Source organism: Atractosteus spatula, chromosome 7 (assembly GCF_055471065.1).
Source record: "Atractosteus spatula isolate fAtrSpa1 chromosome 7, fAtrSpa1.hap1, whole genome shotgun sequence".
In the NCBI taxonomy this organism is placed as follows: Eukaryota; Metazoa; Chordata; class Actinopteri; order Semionotiformes; family Lepisosteidae; genus Atractosteus; species Atractosteus spatula.
The window spans coordinates 27,120,978-27,141,357 of record NC_142712.1 but is presented as its reverse complement, the minus strand read 5'-3'; the positions used below and the strand labels follow the sequence as shown (position 1 = coordinate 27,141,357).

General features: G+C 36.2%; 1 protein-coding gene across 1 annotated transcript; it reads right to left on the bottom strand.

Moving 5' to 3' along the window:
- Positions 1–491: 491 nt before the first annotated feature.
- LOC148830750 (aerolysin-like protein) lies at positions 492–14,618 on the bottom strand. Its single transcript, XM_088922206.1, has 2 exons — positions 14,554–14,618; positions 492–1,833 (listed from the first exon to the last, which is right to left on the bottom strand). The coding sequence occupies exon 2, from the start codon at positions 1,807–1,809 to the stop codon at positions 868–870; it is 942 nt and encodes a 313-aa protein (XP_088778332.1). The 5' UTR covers positions 1,810–1,833; positions 14,554–14,618; the 3' UTR covers positions 492–867.
- Between the last annotated feature and the right edge of the window lie 5,762 nt (positions 14,619–20,380).

The following is a 20,380-nucleotide window of genomic DNA, read 5'->3' as shown; positions in this document are numbered from 1 at the left end:
GTCACAGATTTAATCATACCAAATTTACTTAAGTAGTTAATAACAAATCTGTAACTCAACTTAAGAGACGCTTCCATATCACACAGACAGATTTCAGTAAAATTAAAAAAAAACTAATTAAAAAAACTAAGCAATTCAAAGAACATTTAAAGTCTTAACCCAAATGACACTTTGGAACAGTGTTTAAATACTTACTTGCTACTTAGAAGGTCCGAGGTTCGATTCCCAGTCAAACCAAACCTCTTACTTTTTTTACTCTGCCGGATGTATAAACTACATTCACATTACTGATGATTTTATATATCACAGTATGTCAAATATTAAAATAAGATTAATAAAGTAATAATATGATTGAAACCCAAGTCCAGCAATCTCCATAATGCTCAGAAATAGCAAGGGAATTTAAAGATGACATTAAACAGCAGTTGCAATCGAGTTTTTATGTGCCTTTTGAAATAGGATTTTGGTGAAGGAATGCACAACACAGCAAATTTCAAGTTCTGAATTTTATTGAGGAAATGTACAATTTGATCAAAAGAGTAACAAACAAGGAGAGGTCTCCCACATAGAAGTAAAATGATCTATGTAAATCATCTTTTGGTTTGCCTGTCTACTTTTACAAGTAAAAATTTCTTATTAATCTACATTTAATATGCAATGTGTTCCAAGAAAAGATTAAACTGAAAAAGATAAAAGAAAACACCACATATAAAATATAATGCAAGTGAATTTTAAAAATTCCCCCAATAAAATCACAATGTAAATGTACAAGATGAATCAAAAATGATATAAAAGATTCATCTGTAATTCTGATTCACTTTCCCCTTTATATTTCAAGATGAGAGCTTTGGTCTACTGTATATTGTTTCAGGATTCGGACACAACTGTTTTTGCATTAGTGTAAGCGAGGCCCTTGTAGATACCTCTGGTATTAAACTTCAGAACACTGCCATTGTAGCAGGTAATTTCCACTGTGCCAGTGTACGGGAGATCCACAGTGGCTCTACCAATTGTGATGGCAACATCCACAGTTTTTCCTGGAGGAACTTGGACAGGAAAAGACAAAAGCTCAATTTTCTCTTCTGAATTCTCTAAGCCATATTTACTTTCTACTCCCATTGTGAAGCTAAACCCAGCAGACACTTCCACAATCTCTGGAATTCCTGCTTGCACCTCTATACTAAAGGTTGCTTCCATTTTGTTAGCCACAGACCATGACGATTTTTTAGTTATTGTTTTTGAGGTTTCTATTTTGTATGACTGAAGGACATCGGACCTGTTTTGGTAAGACAGAGATTTGATTTCTTCCGTAGTAACTTGCGGAATGCCTTGATGAAGGGTGGGATACTGGAGATTGGTCAACACAGTAGACTTGATGGTGCTGATGAATACAAACCCTAAGCAATCAATGTCTGCACCTGCATTTCCTACAATTCCCAAGCAAATTCCAGAACCAATATCAATTGGGTACTCTGTTTTAAGTCCCCACTCAGTCATATGTGCAAAAAATTCTCGTGAGCGATTTGTCTTGAATTTGATGGCACCTAGACGTGTTCCAGCTCCATTTCCCCACAGTGAAAGTGAGGTAAAGTGCTCTCCATCTTCAAACTGAAATTCAGTAAAATTCCCAGAAGCATTTCCAAATTGTTTGAATTGACCATCAGTAAGCCAAACCCTTATAGCCTTCACCTGCCAGCCTCCTACCCACACCCATATCTTTTTCAGTGTGGCTCCAGTGTCTGTACCAGTGAAGTTAAAGGAACCGCCTCCTTGTCCACCAATAATCTGCACAGGTGACAGGTATGACATGTTCTTCTTGATGTAAACTTTAATCTGAAATGGAAAAAAGGACTTTGATAAATTGTATTATTCAGGGTAAAAGATTTATATGAACTGTTTCAGAATTTATTTTGAAATGTACTCTGCATGCTGATATGAGTTATTGATTCTTGAGTCATGTTGATTTGCATTTTACCAATGTCTTGCAAGATGTCAGGTTTTCAACAGCAGGACTGGGTATCTTGTTCCAAGCTCCTACAACCCTTTGGGAAAAGAAATACCTCCTACCCTCCTGTTTAAATGGATATACACACAGTTTCTACCTGCGCCCCGTTTCATGTTTAAGTCCTCATTTTAAACAAAATGTGTTGAAGTAACTTTAGCAATAAGAATACCCTAAACATTTTGAATACTACATACTTACCCTCATAATCTTCTCTGTTCTAGACTAAAAAAAGGTCCAGTTCTTCCAGGTTGTCAGTGTAGGGCATTCTTCTCTCATTAATTACTAAGCATCAATATCATCTTGTATAAACTGATGATCACAATTATGCACAGTATTCCAAATATGATATTTTTGTCCATGATACAATATAATACACAGCATAATACAACATGCCTTTATTTAAATTCTACAATACAATATAAGCTATATATTCTTACATTTTGTTTGCTTTTTATTTCCCTACACTGTGAAGGCTGCAATTTGAGAATTACTCAATACTGCATTAACAATGATTCATTCGCTAAGTACTAGTCCTGTCTTAAGGGACATTTAAAAGAGTTGCATGAATAGCTTCTGAATTGCATCTCTTGTATTCATTTTCTAAGATGCCTATTAGGCCCTGTGAATTTCTGCCTCCTCTATGGTCAAGGTGTTGACTTTTTTCCTTAGTAAACACCTTAATGACCATTTCCCTAGTCTAAAGATTTTCCATTTCTTTGTGGAGAAGATCCTCAATCTTACCTGAACCCTGCTGCTGTTTTACAGAGCTAAACTTGGTAGGTATGCTCACATGTGTATGTAGTTACTACTCTGAATGTACATTCATATTCAGTTGATATCAGACAGTGAGTGGTGAGATCTTAAGAGAGCAAGCACAGAAAGGGGTAAAACAATATTTAAATCATGTCATTCTGGTGATTGGTTATGACATCATCAGGTGTAGAGACAGACCTATGTGGCATGTTCTTTATTATTGAGCCAACCAGACCTGTCAGTGTATTTATGATAGGTGGGAATCAGTATGATTGAGTGGCACCCATTTAGGCATTACAGATGCAGCCATTCAAAGTGCGCGGCACAGACACATACCGGAGGTAATTGGCTACGGCCTCGCGATGACGCAAAATACCGCAGTACGTGATTGGTTGACCGACAGGGGCACTCGTGGTCCGTTGGTCGGTCGAAGAAAGATTTAAATGTCTTTACTGTGCCCGTTTTAGTATTGAATATTTATATGGAATTTTACCACTGAAGGGAAATCTTAGTAGCTGAGCATAAAAAGAATAGGAGCATACTGTAACGCGTGTGAAGGCCATAAACGATATTAATTTTGGAACATAAACATACAGTATATGGCTGGTCTCGGTACTTTAAAGAAAAAATACACACCAGTATTCCATTTCTCCCTAAACATTTTAAGCATCGAAGTCTTTAACTAACGTAATACCAAAGTCAACAAGCATACTTTAGAATTTGATTAAAAGGGAATACAATATGGAATCGTGTATCTAAAGAAATTAATAACGATATAATTATATTCATGTACCGCAACACAAGAATAGTATATGCTGTACAATGTATGTTGATAATGTTTCTGCAGGGCTTTTTTTCAGCACTCCACTGGTGGCCCTGTGGGTTAGGTTCCTGACTCCCATATCACATGTTGGGTGTTCAAATCCAGCCAGAGCCATGACTTTTTTTTTTTAACAAACATTTCTTTGAAAAAATAAAATGTTTCCCTGGGTCAGAGATTAAATAAAACTTCACTCGCACCAAACAAATTTATATTTCTAAATATCACAACATGATTGAATTTAAGTCATTTTAATAACAATGAATAGTCACCTATGCATTACAATATAAACATTTATATTGATTTAAATCGCGTTTTGATTTAAATCACAAACGCGTGTTTAAATATACAGTATGTGTTTTTTGATTCACAATCAGACAAATGCAACATAAATTGATATCTTTGTCTTCTAAGTATCTTAATAAACTTTCAGCATAGCTTTCTCCCCATTTAGATTTATTTTTCTTGGGATCTTGGGATCAAACGTGGAAAGATTAGATTGTAATCATTTTTTATTATTTAAATACATTTTAGAAAAGTGTAATCTATACTAAAAAGCTGTACACCACCTGCTATAAAGATACATATTGTAATACTTTCGGGTTCGGATAGGACGGACACAAGGACTCAGACTTGCGGAGTTAAAGCAAGTTAAAGCCTTGATTTTATATATCACCTTTAAAAGTGGCATCTCAAAGCAATACAGTAGATGTAAAAACAGTTAAAAGGACCACAGATTACAAAGTAAATACCCAACACTGATTGTACCCATCTGTCATGCTATTAAAGCACCTTGAATTGAATTGAATTGAATTGAATTGAGAGGGGGGGGGGGCGAGCGAAAGAGCACAGCCAGGACAGGCAAATAAGATACACTCCACAGACATTCACAACAGCGACATATCATAAAACATTTGCACATATTGTTAAATTATTACTTGTTTTTCAGGAAGTTAAAAAAACACTTGAATTACTTATCCAGTCTCTCATAATAAAATTATTTTTCAAGCAATGCAACTAACGTCGGGCAACGTGTTTTTTTTAATCCAACATTGACAGCCACATCTTAAATCTTGTCAGTCAGCTCTTTTTTCTCTATTTGAATTGTGGCGATTCAAACAACTTGGGATAACAAGTGGTCTCAAAGTCACCGAGCTCACAGAGCTTCAACAACAGATGACAATTTCCTTAGTCCTTCCTTAGTCTTCCTGAAATTGTCAGATTATGAGTGAATAAAAGCATTTTATTAAAAACACGTTTGCGTTTGTTTGGGAGTTATATTATGTATTTTTCATATGTAAGATATAATGATGTGTTCCTGCTTACACATCGCATGACTTTAAAAGCTAGAAAAACAGGTTTCGATTCACATTATCTGGTGAGCCTTGTTTTGTCAAAGGACAGCACATTCTCTCTCACTTGCCCTAAACAGACAATGCACAGGGGGGTGGGCAAGCGAGAGGGGGGGGGGGGGGTGATATGTGAATATGATAATGTGAATTCCATCAAGTCAGGCACCTGTGAATTTGCAGTATTCCCAGAAAGAGCCGCATCCCATCCACTGTTCCTCCAGAAAGCTTATGCAGAAGTGAAGGAATTAAATATGGAATTAATATGGAATTTAATATGGAATTAAACCGGTTTCACAGGTATTTTCAAAGTAGAAGGGGGCGAGATTTCCAGCGAAGACACCTCCCCCCCCCCTCCAAAACCCAGTAAGTACAGTACTTACTAGTTAAGAAAGCTAGGTGTTAGCATAAATTATTAGTAATCAATAATATTAAATTTAGCACTGTAGTAAATTGTGCTAATAATAAATTCTATTCTACTCTGAGAATGTAGGGGTAGGAAGAATGCCCGTGGTCTTTTCACTTACTGCAATATTATGGACACTCAATTGACTTTTAAAAAAAAAAAAACTTTTTTTTGACAGCTGGTACAGCACCCCACCGCGCCCACGCGCCAGCATTATATTCTCATGTACGGGTAGAATATGTTCATTGTCTTCCAATGAAAGAAGGGTTCCTTTCGCCGTAGTTGGGAGACATTAGAAGCTTGCCACTTCTGGACTGTTACACCAACGCATTAGCATGTTAAAGCATTTTCATTGAGAAGCCTAGTTTTCTTAACTAGTAAGTACTGTACTTACTGAGTTTTGGAGGGGGGGAGGTGTCTTTTGCTGGAAATCTCGCCCCCTTCTACTTTGAAAATACCTGTGAAACCGGTTTAATTTGTCACAGCCAGCACTCCCGCAGAGAGGGGGGTTGTACTTGCAGTGCATCGGTATAGATGGAAAAGCCAGAGCCGACTGCTACGCCGCCCCCATGTTCGGGGTGCTTATCATTCTCAGTGCATACAGATGCAGCCATTCAAAATGCGTGAGGTATTTCGCGGCATACCCCGGTGGGCGTGTCACAGTATCACGCGGTATGACGCAGTTAACGTGGTGTCACGTGGTTAACTATCCGGCGTCGCCTTGTAAAACCGCCAGGGGGAGCTTAACCTCTCATGTACAGCATTTGAGCCTTTAATTTTGAACTGTGTATTACAGCATGTTAATCATCAGTCATTAAAATGTTGGTATATTTTATGAAAGCAAGATTGCTCAGTTGGACAAAAGTACACAGCCTACCTTTATCATAAATATTTATGCATCAAAGCCTTTACTGAAGATATTACTAATAGTATTAATAATGGATGACTTTAGACAAGCTGTATACTCAAAGTATAATTTCTTTAGCACATTTGTACAAGCACTTGGAATCTGTCCAAGCCATACTTTGTCAGGCATTTTGTTTTACTTCAACGGGCATAAAAACTTCCTTGCTTTTAACAGGGCGTTTCATAATTTCTAACTACGAAAATGATTTAAAATGCGACACTTATCATTCAACTAGAGCTTAAAATATCACAAGGATCCTCAAGAGCACAGCAAAGAGTGTATTAAAAGACACTTGTATTTATCAACGCTTTCTTTTCCGTATACCAGATTTTATGGAACCACTTCAGAGGGGTGTCAGCCAGTCAGATTCCAGGATTCGGCACTTTAAAGGAAAAATACACACCGGTATTCCATTTCTCCCTAACGATTTTAAGCATCGAAGTATTTAACTAGCATGTGAAATAGCGTGTGAAAAAGTGGTAGTTTTAAGCTTTTCTGCTAATATAATATGGAATCGATATTGATTTAAATCGTGTTCTGATTTAAATCGCAAACGCGTGTTTAATTATATGTGTTTTTTAATCATAATCAGGCTAATGCAACATAAATTGATACAGTATCTTTGTCTTCTAAGCATCTTAATAAACTTTCAGCATAGCTTTCTACCCGTCAAGATTTATATTTCTTGGGATTTTGGGATCAAACGTGGAAGGATTAGATTATAATCGTTTTTATTTGTCAAATACGTGATTGTATTTCTGAATGTTATGTGACACCTACAGTAGTTCACTGCTTTAAATACATCGAATTAAGAAAGTTATGTGTAGCACTTTAGATCTTTTTTCTGAACCAGGGAAAATCTGATCATGTTTCTCTATAACAATAATAAAAAAAACTTTATTTTACATATCGCCTTTAAAAGTGGCATCTCAAAGCAATACAGTAGATCGAAAAACAGTTAAAAGGGACCAGATTAAATACCAGACAATCGCAAACGCATTTTCAATAAAATTATTTTATTCATTCAGCAGTTTGTGAGAGGAACATCCAGCAGGGAGAGACACACACACCGGTTTTCATTGACAAAATTGTTTTTTTTTCAATTCCTTTTGTCTAACAGGAATGTTTTGTTTGTGGACAAACTGTTAGACAAGAGGAAAAGACCGCCTCCTCCTACGAAGCATTAATCGCGTATCTAAGGAAAATTGCAGTATACCTTTGTTCATGCACATCATTATACAGTACAGTATCTCAATTTGTATTTCGATAAAAAAAATCGTTTGCCCAGCCACTACTGTTGTTATTGTTTTTATCCTGTAAAGCGTTTTCTTTTTCTGCGTTTTCCATTTCCTTTTTCTGATCACTCGCTTTCTGGATACACATCTCACCTGTCCTGTTCTTTGTTTTCCTGGTTTGCTGATTATGCCTGCTGCGGTCCACTCCTACCCTCACACCTAAAGAATACTATTTTAAATTTCTTGGCGCAGTTCATTAACCCTTGTATGTGCTGTCCGCGCCCAAAATGCAATTAAAAAAAAGTAAAAAACCGCGCTCAAAATGCAATTTAGAGCTTAATAAGATACACTCCACAGGCAAAATTAAAGACAAAATTAAAGACGATTAAAATCTGTAATCTTTCCACTTGTACTGTGAGTCATCGGACAGTTTCTGCTTTGTGTAAGGATGGTGAGAAAGCTGTGTTCAATGTATTTAAGGGACTCAGAAGTAAAAGAAGATGCTTCATATTGCTTGACTAATTTTAAAAACCAAGTTATAAATGCAGACGCTCCCTCGGTGCCGCGCCGGGTGTAAATATCAAAGTATACATTCCCAACAAGAATTGTACCCATCTGTCATGCAAATAAAACACCTTGAATTGAATTGAGGGAGAGATGGGGGTAGTGGGACAGAGATACTGTAGACAGACTCAAGGCAAATAAGATACTTATGGGTACGCAGACATTCACGACAGCAACATACGAAACGTTTGCACGTACTGTATAGTTAAGTTATTACTTGGTTTTCAAAGTGCAACGAAATACAATATTGTTGTTGCTGCTGTTCTGGTTGTTTTTATCCCGTAAAGCGTTTTGAGAAGCCACCTTTAAAGGCGATATATACTGTAAAACCACTGATTCTTATGGAATGTGTTCCGCGGGAGATTCAAATTTTTATTTATTTATTTTTTAATCGCGTATCTTAGGAAATCTCAGTATAACTTTGTTCATGAACAGTGGCATGTTACATTATCATTCGTTTTTTTAACAAGGCTCGCCAGCTAATGTGAATCGAAACCTGTCTTGCTAGCTTTTAAAGTCGTGCATGTGTAAACTGTACTAGAGGGCATGCAAGTTACTCTGCCCCTTTCAGCGGCAGGGAGTCCCTCTGCTGCAACACACAGCAGACAGAACGGGAGACTATTGCCTTTCATATCTGACACCAGTGAAGTAAAAGGGGTGTCTAAAGGGGTGATTTTAGACCACATTTTAGTTACTTTATTTTGTTTACTTTTAACATTTCTGTAATTTACAGTAGATGTCACAATAGAAGCCCGAAGCCTATTATACTCAGTCTAGCCTTGGATCCTCTGAGTCCCTTGACTCAGTTATTGCATATTAATTTCTTGAGATACGCGATTCCATATTATATTCCCTTTTAATCAAATTCTAAAAGTATGCTTGTTGACTCCGGTATCGCGTTACTTAAAGACTTCGATGCTTAAAATGTTTAGGGAGAAATGGAATACTGGTGTGTATGTTTTCTTTAAAGTACCGAGACCAGCCATATACTGAACGTTTAAGTTCCAAAATTAATATCGTTTATGGACTTCACACGCGTTGCAGTATGCTCCTATTCTTTTTATGCTCAGGCACTAAAATCTCCCTTCTGCTTTGTGTAAGGATGGTATCAAGAGCAATCTTAAGTGGTGAGAAAGCTGTGTTCAGTGTATTTAAGGGACTCAAAAGTAAAAGAAGATGCTTCATATTGCTTGACTAATTTTAAAAACCAAGTTATAAATGCAGACGCTCCCTCGGTGCGCTGCTCTGGTGCGCCGGCTGTTACACAGTGCCTGTCTGCCGTAAGCGTTACAATATACATACCCAACACTGCTTGTACCCATCTGTCATGCAAATAAAACACCTTGAATTGAATTGAATTGAGGGGAGAGGGGGGGAATACTAAAGCCAATACTGGCTCAATACCCTCAATGGGCTTTGACGTGCTAATGCGTTGGTTTAACAGTCCGGGTGTGGCAGGCTTCCAATGTCAACTCGACTCGATTGGAAGACAATGAACGTATTTTAGCCCTAAATGAATTAATAGCAAACATGGTTTACATAAAATACATTTTTCCAAGAAAGTTTATAATAATACGATCTATAGTTGAAATCTGAGCCTACTTTAAAAATAAAGGAAAAGCATTTTCAGAGAGTAATCATGCTGTGTTTATGTAGAAAAAGCGATTAGGTTTACGAGCAATCTAATTACCTATTCGCTTAAAACGCTATTAAAAATTTACTCTGTTGCACACACACACACAATAGAAGCAGGCACCGCTGTCAGAAGGGAAGATATGTTCAAAATATCGCAAATATCGATCATGTTGCGATATTTTGAAATATAAAAGTCAATTGATTGTCCATAATATCGCTATTCTATTTTTTCGAAGAAATGTTTGTTAAAAGAAAAGACCAGCACCAGCTGGATTCGAAAACACAACCTGTCAGCTGGTAGTCACGTCTACAAGACAGCTCACATGAACAGGCAGGCGAAACAGCCCTACACAGCCCTGTCGCAGCACACGAATACCATTATTAAATTCTTTAGATACGCGATTCCATATTATATTCCCTTTTAATCAAATTCTAAAAGTATGCTTGTTGACTCCGGTATCGCGTTAGTTAAAGACTTCGAAGCTTAAAATGTTTAGGGAGAAATGGAATACTGGTGTGTATTTTTTTCTTTAAAGTACCAAGACCAGCTATACACTGTATGTTTATGTTCCAAAATTAATATCGTTTATGACCTTCACACGCGTTACAGTATGCTCCTATTCTTTTTATGCTCAGCTACTAAGATTTCCCTTCAGTGGTAAAATTCAATACCTACAACGGGCACAGCAAAGACGTTTACTGTCTTTCTACGACAGACCAACGGACCACGAGTGCCCCTGTCGGTCAACCAATCACGTACTGCGGTGCCACGCGTCATCTTGCGTCATACTGAGCGACGTCACCTGCGGTACGTGTCTGTAACGCGCACTTTGAATGGCTGCATCTGTAAAAAGGAAGATTAATAAACATAAACATAATCTCATGGTTAAATAGTCAAGTCTAGCCATGTGTGAGTCTAGTCTCACAGAGCTTCAACAACAGATGACAACTTGTGAGTTCGATTAAGAATGAATAAAAGCAATTCATTAATAATGCGTTTGCGTTTGTCTGGGTGCTGACAAAGTAAAAAACAATTACTTTTTGACAATGAAGAACTGTGTGTGTGTCTCTCTCTCTCTGCTGGCGTTTGTAATTGTTTTTATTTTTAAATACATTTTAGCAAAGTAATGTACCATAAAAGTATTGTGAGACATATTTGGGCTAACATGTTCTGTGTTCAGTGTGTGGTAATTTGTTTGGTGCGAGTGAAGTTTTATTTAATCTCTGACCCAGGGAAAAGTGTGGTGTGGACGGCTGAGGAGAGAATGCAGGCTCGCTCTGTGTCCATTATTCTTTTTGTCTTCTTCTGGCTTGGTCGGATAGTTTTTGTTTTTGTTTTATCAATAAAGTTTGATAATTGGCCAGTGAAAGCTCTGTTGTCCTTCACATGAATGCCTGAAACATTGTACCGAACCCAGGATTTTACAGTATTTTTTCTTTAAAATACCAATAACAGCAACATACAGTTTACATAATATGTTTATGTTCCAAAATTAATATCGTTTATGAACTTTATGACCTTCGTTATGCTTTTCGTTAACGTCTAACATCATTATATCTCATTTTGTATTTCTTTAAAAAATAAAAAAAGTAGTTTGCCCAGCCTAACAGTATTGTTGTTATTGTTTTTATCCTGTAAAGCGCTTTGAGGAGCCACCTTTAAAGGTGCCATATACAATAAAGTTCATTATTATTACTATTGTTAATTTGCTGGACAGAGAGGTGAACATTATTACGCAGAAGACAAAGATAGCGATTTACTTTGCATTGTGCATTGTGCTGCTGTAATACAGTTTTAAATAATTAAAAGTTTAAACAGTATCAGCTTTATTTATGGGTTTTAAATAAAGGCGATTTAAACGCGATTTAAATCAATATAAATGTTTATATTGTAATGCATAGGTGACTATTCATTGTTATTAAAATGACTTAAATTCGATCATGTTGTGATATTTAGAAATATAAATTTGTTTGGTGCGAGTGAAGTTTTATTTAATCTCTGACCCAGGGAAACGTTTTATTTTTTCAAAGAAATGTTTGTTTAAAAAAAATAAAAAGTCATGAGTCATGGCTCCAGCAGGATTTGAACACCTAATGTATGATGTGGTAGTCAGGAACCTAACCCACAGCGCCACCGGCAAGGTTACATGAGGAGTGTTGAAAAAGCCCTGCAGAAACATTATCAACAGACATCGTACAGCGTGTACTATTCTTGTGTTGCGGTACATGAATATAATTATATCGTTATTAATTTCTTTAGATACTCGATTCCATATTATATTCCCTTTTAATCAAATTCTAAAAGTATGCTTGTTGACTCTGGTATCACGTTAGTTAAAGACTTCGATGCTTAAAATGTTTAGGGAGAAATGGAATACTGGTGTGTATGTTTTCTTTAAAGTACCGAGACCAGCCATATACTGTATGTTTATGTTCCAAAATTAATATCATTTATGGCCTTCACATGCGTTACAGTATGCTCCTATTCTTTTTATGCTCAGCTACTAAGATTTCCCTTCAGTGGTAAAATTCCATATAAATATTCAATACTTAAATGGGCACAGTAAAAACATTAAATATACATATACATACTGTATACAGTACAGTTTGCATACGGTAATATGTTTATGTTCCTAAATCAATCTCTTTTATGAGCATGTGAAAGGCATGGTGAATCGGAGATCCTCAAAAATTACTGTACTTTGCATAATTGGAAACAAATGCGTGATTGCGAAATGCTGTGGTGTTACTTTTACAAAGACGGTCAATGAAAAAAAGAATGTGGACCAGGGCAATACTTTGAGTTTACAGCTTGTCCAAGGTCATTCATTATTAATACTATTAGTAATATCTTCGTTAAAGACTTTGATGGCGACAGCTCAAACATGAGAGGCTGAGCTTTATTAGCTCCACCTTGCAGAAATTCCGGATACTATTAGTTTACTTGCGGTACCACGTGGTATTATGAGGTACTATACGAGATTTTACGGTAACTCGCGGTAGGCTGCGTCAAGCGCACCGCAAAATAGTGCGGTATCGCCCGCTTGTTTTGAATGGCTGCATCTGTATATCACTTGTGTGGTGTCAGGCTGAATCCTATTTGTGATATGCCTACCTTAGAACTACCTTAGCTAAGGAGCTGTATTAGAGGATTTGACAAGTTTATACATATATTTCCAAGGAAATAGAAGTCATATTACTTAAATTATTATATTCTAGATTAATCTTTTAAACAAAATAATTCTAGGCCTGACCATAGCCTTGCTAATATGTTGCAAATGTGGGCATGTTGCAAATGAGAGGAGGCGATTTGTCCCATTACTATTATTTTCTAAATTGGTAGTAAAATACAGTAAACCCTTCTCCAAGAAAGATTTGATTATACCCCAAGTAATTGAGCTACTTGCAGTCATACACATACAGTTATTCAGCGTGCATTTAGAATAATAATAATCTCTGATCTTAATGTAGTATTTTAAAAAATATTATGTATTATGATTGCACTCCTTTCTAAACCAGCCAGGTGGTGCACTGAATGCTTAACATAGCCGTATTTGGTCTCTCACCTGAAAACACCTGGTTTCAAATCCCACCCAATGCTTAGTCCCCCATAGGGACAGTCTTTTTTTTCAATTATAGAATTTGATTTGTATACTGTTTCGACTTTAATTAATTTCATACTGTATATTACAGTATGTTAAAGATTTAATATTAAAAAAAGAAAATAAGAAAGTAGGGGTGTTTTACAAAACAAATTACTTAGCCAGATACTGTATATAAAAAATACTTTATTGTTATATCTTGTTGCAATGCACTTTTCTCAAGTTTACATCTGGATTGAAATAATCTATATTCTGTCTTAATGCTAATTTTAGAAACAAGTAATTAGGAAACAAGTTTTTACTTCAGATTTTGATTATACTGTACTGTAGTTGCTTTAAAACCCTACGCTATTGTTTTGGCATATCTGTGGATATTACTTAATGTGTGTGGCATGTCAGGAATTGTAATCTTTGTTCATATATTCGATTCATGTAACGGAAGTTTTCAATCTTAAAACCCATATTCATTTTTCATTGTCAATGAGCAGATCAATTTGCAATCCGGAACTGAAAGAAGCAGTTAGAAAATGAATGGATATTTAGCATATATTGCAAAATGCCTATGTTTATACATTATTTATTCATTGGCATATTGATTATAATAAAATAATAAATAAAAATGTTATTTGTGCAAACCACAAGTGAAACATGTTTGCTAAAGACTACCTGGGGTGAAAGGCGATAGCTGTACATAAGTGATATCTTTATACATTACCTAAAATGGGAGGCAAAACAGCAGATAGTACTAAAGGCAAAACCGGAAGATTTTATTCTTAGCTGCTATATATGTGTATATTTTGCAACAATGTTAATGTTTCTGCTATACAGACCTGGCTTTAATCAGGTTTAAACATTCATATTTTTATTAATGTTATAAAAATATTTACAGATCATTCAACAAAATGGAATATCATTAGGAAGGACTGAATACATTTGCAAGGCACGGTACGTCATGTATTAAACTAACAGAAAACACAGTTAAACCTTAACCCTAACCTAACAGAGAATAATTTACAGGAACTGACTGATCAATTACTCTTTTTATAGTTATTGGTTCACAGTAATGATTGATGATACAGCCCTATGTAATACATACTAATTGTTTTGTTTTAGTTGAGTTGATTTTAAAAATAAAATGTATGACTGTCATTGTTTTCTTTTATAGTATTAAGTAAAGTAAATCCTAAAAAATGTTTAAACAATTACAATACAATCCATGCTAAAACAGATTTACTTTACATGTACAGATTTACATCAAGAATATCAGGGATACTTACAGGGAAGTCGTGAGCAGCTGGGCAGCTGTAAAGTTATAGCACAAGAAAATGGCTTCCTGTGAACAGCTAGTTAGAAAGAAGCTGTTTTCACTCTTAAATAGAAATATAAGTTGACAGGTTGGTCATACATCATTGGCTAAATACAGGTTTTTATTTAATGTTAACAGAACCTTGACATATTGGTATGTGCTGAACCAGAAATATGCAAATAACCCACATCAACTAAATATGGACAAAAAAACATGATTTTCAAGAAGAACTAGTTAATAAAGAAGTATTTTAGGTAAGTGCAAGCTACAACACAGACGTTGGATCTGTGTCAAGGAAGCAACTATTCCAATGAACTAAAAGTTCAAATATACCTTGCACCTCTTGCTTGTTAGGATAGACTTCGGCACCCCTGCTACCCTTAGCAGTTAAAAGCAGTTAAAAATAGATGGATAAATAGAATGTACCTTTACCATTAACATTGAAGTATCTGAATAAACTTCATTTGCACTTCATTTGCACTGGTCAGACCTGACGCCATATATCCATCAATCCTAACCCTGTAGTTTCCTTACTAGCTAGATACATTTGTTTTAAATGAAAGAGTAATATTTTTTATTATTGAAAGATGCGTAATACAGAGATACAACTGAACATCTGGCTGGGGAGAAATCCACCAGTGTTTTGGGATTCAACTCGAATGATATTCTTTCAAGGCAAAAAAACTTTCAATACTGTGAACAAAATCATTCTACGATCCCATTCAAAGTCATATAATGTCTTTATAAGTCCTATAAATCCTATGACCCCTTACATTTATTTGTTTAGTGGCTTTTAGAATAATATGGAATCCTAATGTATTTAATTATGTTTTTTTTACCATTGATAGACATAAAACACTATAATTTCAAAGTAAAAGCAAAATTCTACAGATCCTCCTTAATGAATTCGATACTTCAAAAAGGAAAACAAATATTTCCACAACTATGTCTTTAGTCCCTGAAGTTGGTCTCTGTGTTCACATAATTTTGACATGTTCTGTAGTTTTGCTTCCCTGAAGGAGGACCCCATTGCAGTGTTTTTTCTTCTCCTTCTCCTTTATCTCTACTCGTCGATCTGTTCTGATGTACCAGCAATTATTTGGCCACATTTAAATACCAGTACAATTTCCTGGCCAACTGGATTCAGGCCATTGTGGCTGTGTCAATCAACAAGATAACATCTGTAACAAGATAGGATCAGATAGTTGTGGAGGGCCTAGCTTGACACACAAATAAATTGGCCTTTTGCCAAACATTAAAGACACAAAGTACAGTAAGGTGAAGGCTAAACTTGTTACTCTTCCCCCAAAATATACTGTATATCAGTTTTATTTACCTATGTTTCATACCTAGTTTTTCATTATCTATATTTCACACCCAGGAAAATGTGAAAACTTAAACAGAAATATGTATAAGGTAACAAAATTAACTAACGCTAAAAAAATGATAAATGCTAAAAGAGCACTACAAGTCAATTGTGAAGACAAGGTTATTATGGTAAATAATGTTATGGAGTATATATAAAAAGTACAAGAAGGTAGCTGTGTCAGCGTGCGTAGGCTGCGAAGGAACAGGTGAATGTTTATTCCATGCTGAAACACTTTTTTAGCATGGAATAAGCCCATACCTTTTCGAATATAAAAGTAATTTATCTCTAAGATCTTCTTTCTCTGTTTTTCATCCTTCTGTGTCCTTTCTTGCCTCTCTATTAATGTTGTGCTCTATGGCTGTACTGTAGGTTGTTCATTAACCAGAGCAAGTAACAGAACATCCTTTGTTCATCTGTATTCACTGCCTCTTAACCCACTTTCAGCTAGGCAAACAACTCAAAGGATACCCTTTCAGCTCTCTAAATAGTTAAGATCATGCTGGGAAAGTAAACATAAGTTACAACTTTGATACCAGTAGTTTATAACAATAATTATCTCTGAAATAAAAATATTATATCTAATCCTGCTCTCTTTTGGAATAACAATTGTTGCCTTGGAGTCTCAAAACATAATCATCAACAAAGATAATTCATAATATTCACAAATAGCAAAATTCAGTTACTGTCACTTACTGTCACTGTCAGTTACTGAGAAACAGCCTTTAGCTCTATTTAGAAGAGACATTAAAACCAAATTACCTGAAGAATTGAAGAACACTTCTCAACTCCTTAAGGCAACCGATGAGGGTGCTGCATCCAGTTCTTATCCCTCAGTGTCTACATGTGAAATGATGGTTGTTACAATACATTAGATTGAAAAGATAATTGTGGTGTGTTAATCAAGATATGTATGTTAAATTTTGTATAGTCACGTCCTGGGATCATGACCTTGTTTTAGTAGAGGGGCTTGAGTCCCTCAGGGAACTTTAGACCTATGTCGTATGGGCTTTTGCGCTACTGGTAGATTACCCTTGGCAAGTTGGTCTAAGGTTAGGGAAAAGACAAGAAATCCCCAGAACTTTTCTCTAGGAAGCAGAGAGAACAAGTCAGTAAAGTACAGAATTCCATCCAAGATATTTTCTCATAAACATAGCGCTTTACAGTTAATGGGGACTCCCCTGAACCACCAATGTGCAGCATCCACCTGAATGATGCGACGGCAGCCATAGTGCGCCAGAACGCTCACCACACATCAGCTATCAGTGGGGAGGAGAGCAGAGTAATGAAGCCAATTCATAGATGGGGATTATTAGGAGGCTATGATTGGTAAGGGCCAATGGGAAATTTATTAATATCCAAACATATTCTAAACAAAGTTATAGCAAGAACGAACTGAGTTCCCCCTTTTGTAAAAACTTTCAGCCTGACCCTAAGAAGACAAACTTTGTTTACACTTTGTTTACACTGTTTCAAAAACAAAAGTCAGCAAAATGCTTCTTTGAAAGAGCTGCTTGAGGCTAATGCAAGCTTCCTAGTAATGCAATTGCAGAGCTGCCCAGCCAAGCAAGGCAAAGCTCTTTCCCTCTCTCCTCTGCCTGCACTGGAAACCTCCCAGCACAGAGCAGTGCAAGCTGCATGGATCAATATACCCAATTGCATCTTACCACCATCTGGCCATCAATTTCGAGTATTAACTTAATAAATTAAGTACTTAGTAACTTATTAGTATTATAATAAGTATAGCATTATAATAATTAGTATAATAAGTTGGTGTGAGCTAAACACGTTTGATGTTTAGGTCACACTAGTAAATGCATATTTAGCAGTATCTGAGACTATAAATATGAATTGATTAGATGAGACTAATAGAACATCTGAGCTTGACTATAACGTGTTATAAATTTAAATGCATATTTCAGGTTCAAATTTAAGAAAATCAAAAATAAGAAATAGCGTGTCCCCACCTAAAATTGCATGACTTTAAAATCCATGAAAAAATGGGGTTAGATAGTTATTTATGGATTTAGATAGTTATTGACACTTTTTATGCATGATCATCTTGGAATCTTTGTGTAAGATGTATTTTTTAAACTTTTTAATTAAACATTTTAAACATTTTGATTTTGTAAACGCAACAAGCATATTTTACAGATAAAATTGCATTCCTTTTAAACTCTTCCTGAAGTGTGAAGCAATCAGCAATCAGCAGTTGGTTGAGGAAACAGGACACCATCTGCTGAGCTCCGTCAAAGAGGCGGATCTGAGATGAGGCTTTGCACTGAGCGTGTCCGTCTGCCTCTATAATTTAATAATGGAATGTACATCATTTCTTTTAACTTGAACTCTTTTTAATTCTCATTTAACATAGATTTCTCATCAATTAGTTTTATATTTGAAACTGTCTTTAAACAAAGCAGTTGCTTATTGTACTTCCTAATGACATTACATGTGGGAAGATTATACATTTTAATCGTTTTTATTTTTTTAATAAATCTTAGAAAAGTTTCACCTACACAAATGCCATAGATTATTTCTGATTGTATTTCTGCATGTTACGTCGCACTTAGTTCAATATTTTATATACATCTAAACCAGAAAGTCAGTCATTAGCATAAACTATTACTTATCAATAATTATTATTAAAATTTGCACTGTGATAAATTGTTGCACTTCTTCCACATCTTGTAAAACATTAATTTACAAGTCTTTATTCAAATAAATGTGAAAACGCTCACCAGTTTTTCATTTTTTATCTACTTATTTATTTATTTTTCTTCTTGGCAACACTGTTTTCCAATTATTTATTTTTATCCGCTTCAGGTTATCTGTTTCATGTTGCAATTTACAAATGCGACTTCCACTTGCGTTGTGAAATTGCTCAACTGAAGACTTTCACCACCTGCCACTGCCTTACCTTGGATTTCCTTCCCGTCTTGTTGCACCGTCTTGGATGATCGATTGGATTGATCATGTCTCTGAGGTACATTGCACTGCAACTTCTTCAGCTAAAACAAAACTTCTTCCTGGTAAAAGACACAGTTCTTTATTGCCGTATTACTGGGTTTTACAACTGAGTCATTACATCCATAGCAGCACAGGACGCCATTTCTTTCATTCATCATCCAGTGGAGTCTCTATCCCTGCCTTTCGGCGCACGGCTGTAAGTCCATCCCGTAATGGAGCCGACCTCAAAAATCTTCTCTCATTACCACACCTGGAGCGCACTCTGCTTCCCCCTGCATCCCCGAGACTGGCCAGATCGGCACTACTCAATACCCGCTCCATAAACAATAAGGCTCTTCTTTTATGTGACATTACCAAAGAAAAAAAACTGGACCTTCTGTGATTAACTAAACCTGGCACAGACAAAACGATGGACTGCTGTTTAACCAACCAGTCCCTCCTGGATATGGTTTGTTTGACCTTCCGTATCTCTCAGGCAGAGGCAGGAGCATCATTGTCATTTACAACCTTTTTTACAATTTAAGTCCTATTACCATACCTCCTCCCTCTTCTTTTGAGTGCCTTGTTTTAAATGTCTTTATCCCCCAGTCTACTATCATTGCCACAGTTTATAGACCACCCAAACCCAGCGAAGCCTTCTTAAAAGCCTTCTTAGGTGATTTTGTTGATTTACTCTCATTTTTATGCCTTAAGTTTAAAAGGATCCTTATTCTAGGGGACTTTAATATACACATTGACTCAAGGTCTTCTAGTATGGCTAAAGACTTCCTTTCTCTATTGGGATGCTTTGATCTTACTCAGTTTGTTTGTACCCCTACATATAACAAAGGACACACCTTAGATTTAATCATTGCCAATGACTCTTTTGTCTCCCACTGCTCTTCCCTTGATCTAGGCCTCTCTGACCACTTAGCTATTTTTTTTCAATCTGGAATTACCTGTTTCTAACACTTCCCCCTCACGCTCTGTAAATTTCCACTGCCGATCAATTGATCACCCAAGGTTTGCAAATTCTGTTCTGTCCTCCTTATCTTGTTTCTCTACCTCTGACCCTCTAGAGGACAAAATACAGTTACATGACAGTGCTCTTTTATCTACCCTCGACACCTTTCCTCATTTAAAAACTCGAACCATCTCCTTCTCTCACCCTGCCCCCTAGTACAATGACCATTTGCGATCTATGAAGGCAGCCTCCTGCAAACTTGAGCATAGGTGGTGTCTTTCTGGCCTAAATATACATATATAAATAGTAACAACAACATCACTTTATTAACCCTATACAATTTCTTGCATGAGGAATTTGTCTTTTCACATACCCCAGCTTGCTCTCCATGAGACACACAGACAGGGAGAGAGCTGGGGTCAAAGCACAGGGTCAGCTATTGTATAGCACCCCTAAAGCAGTTGGGGTTAAGGGTCTTGCGCAGGGGCCCAACAGAGTACGATTCCTCTACCAGCTGCAGGA